This window comes from Aplosporella prunicola (assembly GCF_010093885.1).
Source record: "Aplosporella prunicola CBS 121167 unplaced genomic scaffold K452scaffold_30, whole genome shotgun sequence".
NCBI classification, from domain to species: domain Eukaryota; kingdom Fungi; phylum Ascomycota; class Dothideomycetes; order Botryosphaeriales; family Aplosporellaceae; genus Aplosporella; species Aplosporella prunicola.
In genome coordinates this window covers 72139-78138 of record NW_022983558.1, presented here as the reverse complement: position 1 = coordinate 78138, position 6000 = coordinate 72139, and the positions used below count along the sequence as shown (strand labels likewise).

The following is a 6000-nucleotide window of genomic DNA, read 5'->3' as shown; positions in this document are numbered from 1 at the left end:
TAACAACTAACCGTAGGGTTGAAGCTGTGCGTTGTTAGAGTGATACTGGCTGACAGTTAACAAATCATACATAGAATGAGATAGAGGACAGTTACTTACATTCCATTGGCCTTCTTCGTTAAAGTATCCTCAATCTCATCCTGTATATCCGGTCTCCTTTGCCACCTTTCCGGACCTTCAGATCCTCTCACTCTCATGTGAATATACTTGCGTATGTCTTCTTCCACCAAATCACTTTGTATGGAAATGGTTTGTTTCTGCTCATGGTCCCATTTCGCCAATGTTGACTTGATGTCTTGCTCCTGGCGGCTCGTTATAAGAAAATGAATGTTCGTCTTCTGGGATTGCAGGTTTTCCACCCATGACAGTAGGAGCTCGATCTGAGAGGGTTCTTGACATTCGTCCAGGGCATCTAGGATGATCCAGACCTCCCCTACTTGCTCAACCATATCTTGAAAGACTTTTTGTAGCGCTTCGATGCTTGGTTGCTGTCGGCCATTTCCACAAGATGTATAGAGTGAGTTCATTGACTCTCTAGAGGCTCCGAAATTCATGTAGAGCTGACTGCTTAATACGCGGATTACACTTTCTACTGACTGCGTGTTCGTGTTGGTGAAAGAGAAATAAAAGTACAACGGTTTGTTTTCGGAGAGGCGCTCAATAATACTGGTGCTTAAAATTGTTTTGCCGCATCCGGGATTGCCGTGGAGCCAGAGAAAAGATCCAGGTTTGGTTTTCCATAATTGAAAAGAATCGCTCTCAAGAAACCAACGGCCCGTATCGGGGTGCCGTAGCCGTAACGCTTCTCTGTAATTTGTAAGAGCGTCTACAGGATGCAACCATTCCCAGATATGCTCTTCTACTCGTTTGATGTCTAGTTATTGTTAGAGTTGCATCCGAGTACACACTAGAGGGTGATTGTGATGATTTCCGAGAATAAAAAGATTATACTAACCAGAATGGAGGGACGTGATAGCTTCAACAGCGTTCCTGGTCTTGACAACTCGGGTGGCAGATATTACTTCAAGGAGTTCCCGTGCGTATGCAGCTGCTGTCATGGCAGCATACTTTTGCCATCGGTCGTTCTTATGAGAGTCGCAGTAGTCGCAGATTCCTCGAATGATCAAACAGGGGAAGTTAGCCATAAGACCACCGGCTTCCATCTCGAAGCAAATGCACTCAGCACCTGTTCTCTTTTTCAGTGCCGCGACCAACTTGTCTCTGTGACTTGCATCTTTTACGAGACCGTTTCCAGATGCGATTAACCCGTAGTGTACTACCGGTTTCGAGAATCCCCTCGCTTTTCTTGCCACAAGGTGTTCGGCGCCTGACTCATGGCACTCTGTGCAATCTTCCCCACCGAGATGGTCGAATGTGGACTCGAAGAAAGTGTCGTTGTCTTCCTGTTGGTATGAAAAGCCTGGATCAAATTCGGACATTCGGCTTTGCAAATTCTCAACAATGTCCGGGAGTTTTGAGTCTCCTGTCATGTAGTCTGCCTTCAGTTTCGCTATTGCTTCGAGTAGGACAACTGGAGGCTTTGCATGATATCCGATGCACTCGAGATCATCGACTCTTTGTTCTGTAAGGTCGTACTGGACCACACCACCGTGCCTTCCCCCAGGGTTGCTCACAGCAATATCCCCAAGCCGGATGTCTGGGCCCTTCCCAGAGCTTGGAATGCCACCACCAATACCAATCAGAAGGCCAAAGCGGATTGAAGGGAAGGACCTTATCATGGATGTAACGACCATGGCGGCCGAGGCAAAACCGTAGAGCCCAGACTGAGAGGCCGCAACAACAACATTATGTTTCCCAATTCGACCCCAGAAGTATTTGTTATCGTCAGCGGAGATTTGTTCGAAGTCCGATGGCTCATCTTGCTCTTCGTCCAGAATAGCTTGAACTGCTGCTAGTTCAAAACCAAGAAAAGTGATTAGGCCGATCGTATACGCGTCTGCCATCAAAGCCGGACTCAGAGGACGGTTTGTTTGGTTGTTTGATGCCATGGGTCGGATCGTGGATTGCTCATAGTACGCATCCTCGTTGGTCGGAACATCAGCTGTTTCGTTGAAAGCGGATGTCTAGGTCCCTTTTGACATGGTTTTTACTGGAAATATGCGAGTTTTTTGAGGATTCAAATTTTGCAGAACTTGTGGTAGCAAAGAATAGGCAACACGTGTGTCCAGGAAGGCTTGAGGCAAGTGACAGGACTAAGTTGAGCAGCTGGCTGTATTTAGTTTTGCGTCCGTAGCATGATACATCAAACTAGCCACATATCCTCGCAGGGCTTCTTCGATTGTCTCACCTACAGCCTGCATAGCTGAATCCCGGTTCCTTAGTTTATTGGATATGTGCTGAAATTATGGCGGCTTACTAGCATGGCCCCACGGCTACAAGCGCGGTTAAATCAGGTTTTATCCGTGGAGGTGCAGATAGCAGCTGCAACTACCCCGCAGTTGATTGGCTCAGCCTTGCTTTCTTCCCGCCTCAGTGAAACGTTCAGCCGCACGCAGGTCGCTGCCTACTGATGTCCGAAGTTTGCCTCGTATATGCCTTCCCATACATGGTCACCGGTCAATGGATCGCACGCGTCCACGTCGAAAAGCCACAGGATAGCATAACAGTGTTGAGACAAAGCTGCTGCACTCTGCTCCGTATCTGGATTGCGGGGTCAGCCTCGCTTCACCCGCTGTCTTGTGTAACCTCGAAATCCCCTCAAACCGGTCAGCTGTCTAGAGTCTCTGATCCGTTAGTTCTGTTTCCGTAGGCCTGTCTGACTGCACCGGGAGATATTTTTCACATAAGGCATGGGTATAATCCCGTTCGTATACCCTTAATGGCACCACTGACACTCTATTGCACTACACAGTTGTCATTTGTTACCCAGAACAGCTACCTGCTACACCATAATGCCCGAGTCCGACGAGAGCAAAGATAGGCTCTGCAACCTTTGCGAAAATTTGAACATCCATTCGCTTTTGCAGCAATCTGGATACAAACACCATTCGTCGCGAAATGCGCTCAACGAGAGTGCAATGCACTGTCCAATGTGCAAGCTGATCCTTGAGGCTATTCCCGTACCCGAGGGGGACGAACCGTTCACCCTGACCCTCAAATGGTTCAAGGAGATTCCATTCGTCCTTCATATTTCCGATTCAACAAGATACTACTACCTAGGTGTCTACACTCCAGAACGTAAGCATAAACCTTAGTAACCTTTATTTAAATGGCGATAATCTAATTAATTGATAGAGAATGCTATCTCTTCGCATGGTGTCCGAGTTCGGCTTAATCAAGAGCCGAGCATCTGGACTTCAAAATCGCATATGATTGCTTCTACATGGATCAAGCAATGCATTGATCTTCACCACTGTGGACGGCAGATCTACGACACTTTGCCAGAAACCGGAAGCGCTTCGGAATCCGTGATACCGCAAATCTTGCCAGCGCGACTCATTGGCCTTTTTCAAAAAGGAGATGACGAAACGTCATGGGACATGAGGTTAGTTCCGGTCGAAGAATACGTTCCCTATGTTGCTTTAAGCTACTGTTGGGGGCACGTTGGACAGCCAGAATACATCACAACCACCGAAAATCTGCAGTCTCGATACTCTAATATAGAACTCCCGGAGGAGCCCCCGCAAACTTTGATAGACGCGATATATATGGTAATTACCCTCGACATGCCAGATATTGTAGGGTTCCTAGCCGAAAAGGGAGTCCGGTACCTCTGGATCGACGCTATATGCATAGTCCAGGATGACCCAGTCGACTGGCAACGGGAAGCAGCGAAGATGGGAGCGATCTACAGCAACGCAAGCTTTACCATTGCAGTTGACAACAGTGACTCAGTGCATGGAGGAGTCTTGGTACCAACCACGTCTCGCTCACTGGGAGTAGACGATCCCATTGAGATCACTACAACGCTTCAGGATGGACAGCGATACACGCTCTGCTTCTATAAGCTACTCTCTGTTCTTCCAGGGACACTATGGTCTCCACCGACCCTTGATGCATCAACACTGTCAAAAAGAGCGTGGTGTTTTCAAGAGCGAATCCTTTCACCACGGATCCTTCACTGCACCGCCGAGGGGCTTATCTGGGAATGCAGAGAGGAATACCGATTTGAAAACAACGTGGCATCCACCCTCACCGACTTGAACAATGTCACTCTCGCAGGTACTATTCGTATTCTTCGAGAGGGCCTTCCGAAGAAACTCTGGGGACTCAAAGTCGGAGAAGCAAAAGACCCATTACTACATCCCGAATATACGAGAAATACAAGTTACGGTAACATGCCCGACCAACTCAACGCCGTTATGGTACTTCGAGGAGGCGCCCGCTCTGCAACCGCAGGGTCATTTGGCGAACGACGAACTGGAGAGCAATGGGAAATTGTTTCTTGGTGGAACAAGAACATTGTCACTCCATATTCTGCCAGGCACCTCACACGCTTTACCGACAGACTCCCCGCTCTTGCTGGTGTCGCACGAATGTTTGCCGAACACATCAACTCACCGTACATTGCGGGGATCTGGCTAGCCGAAATCGAAGATAACCTGGACTGGAGACGAGCGGGAGTGCCTTTCCACAACGAACCGCTTCCCTTTCCATCTTTCTCTTGGATTGCGCATCCTGGTCCTGTGGAGTGGCCATGCATAGGCCATATGCGGCCTTATGGCAAGTCGTTCGAGCTTGAAGTACATGCCGAAAAGTGTGAAGGCATTGATGAGTTTGACAAAATAAAGTCTGCACACCTGGAGCTTACAGGGTTTGCGGACAAAGGATTTTGTCGCTTCCAAAGCCCTCCGAAAGGATCTCCGGAGTATATACACGGTGAATTGCTTGACAAAGACGGAACTGCGGTTGGAGAAGTCGAGATGGATCTTCAAACCTATGATGAAATTTGGTGTTTCTGCATGTATGAGAACTCTATCGGCTTTTTGAGAGTCTTGCTTTTAGTTGAAGTTGGGGAAGAGGATGCGAACTGTGTGTCGCGGGTTGGTGTGGGCCAGATTCATCCGGCACACGCGGAGAAGTGGCTGGCGGAAAGCACGTTTGTCAAGGTAGACCTTTTGTAGACAAATCATTAAAACAGTTGCGTTCGAAGATAGTTCCGCTACCGTAAAATAATAAGTACTCATTTATTTGCTCGCCATATAGGTAGTCTTTCTCAAGAGTAATACTTCTAAAGAAACTGGGCTTTTCCATTTTCCAGATAGCTAAAATATATCTTGTCGCAACTTGCAAGGTCGTGGCAAGGACAGATAGTAATGCATCACGGTTGTGCTGCTAGCCAATCAAAACCCAAATCGTATTAACAAAGCTGTTAGAGTTGGTGGCTGTGCATGATGCAGCCACGTATTAATCACTTGCATTCAGTGGCAGGTGACTGAGGTTACATGGGAGAGATAACAAGTTAGCTTTTACTATTGCCTCCTCAATGAAATGATGTTGTACTGCAGCCTGCAGCAGGGATGTCGTTTCAGCTATGCGGCCTTCGTCAGCTTTCATCCGATCTTCGGACTCAGCTGCTCAAGGAAAAACCAGCATCCCCTGCTCTTTTAACAACATTATCAACCACTTCCACATTTTCCCCTCCACTAGCCTCCGGCTGCTTGCGCTTATCACAATATACGCGAAAGCTATCTTGCCTCCCGTCGACATGTCACAGCCAAATCAACTTTCATCGTCGAGCTCCTCCGATGGTACGACGAAGCTTCAGTATGCGCTGGACGCATTCAGGGCCACTTTGACCGACGACCAAAAAAAAAGAGCTAGAGGCTTCAAATATCACACCCGATGCCGCCGCCGTGATGAGATTTACTACAGCTCTCGATCACAAAAATGCAGAGCGACGAAGCCGCTGCGTTGCTATGCGCGTGCACACTGTCTTGGAGTCGGTTCAACGATTTTCGACAGTCGTCGAAACTTTTGTTTCGTCAAACCCCAAGATAGCAGCGCTGATATGGGGAAGTGTCAAGATGGCCCTCCTTG

At 48.0% G+C, this 6000-nt stretch overlaps 2 protein-coding genes across 2 annotated transcripts in view; one reads left to right on the top strand and one right to left on the bottom strand.

The window, feature by feature from the left end:
- K452DRAFT_278598 (uncharacterized protein) overlaps window positions 1-2030 on the bottom strand; it is a gene marked incomplete at its 3' end in the record, with an annotated part of 7637 nt that extends 5607 nt beyond the window's left edge. The window contains exons 1-3 of the mRNA XM_033539373.1: window positions 1602-2030; window positions 956-1559; window positions 100-874 (exon numbers count right to left, since the gene is read on the bottom strand). Of these exons, the coding sequence (XP_033393088.1) occupies window positions 100-874; window positions 956-1559; window positions 1602-2009 (1787 nt within the window). The 5' untranslated portion in view covers window positions 2010-2030. The remainder of the gene's footprint in view (window positions 1-99; window positions 875-955; window positions 1560-1601) is intronic.
- Window positions 2031-3003: 973 nt separating this feature from the next.
- On the top strand, window positions 3004-5084 carry K452DRAFT_321798 (uncharacterized protein; the record flags this gene model as incomplete). The annotated part of the gene is made up of 3 exons (XM_033544432.1): window positions 3004-3198; window positions 3256-3846; window positions 3904-5084. Exons 1-3 carry the CDS (start codon window positions 3039-3041, stop codon window positions 5082-5084), a joined length of 1932 nt encoding a protein of 643 aa, XP_033393087.1. The 5' UTR covers window positions 3004-3038.
- Window positions 5085-6000: the final 916 nt, after the last annotated feature.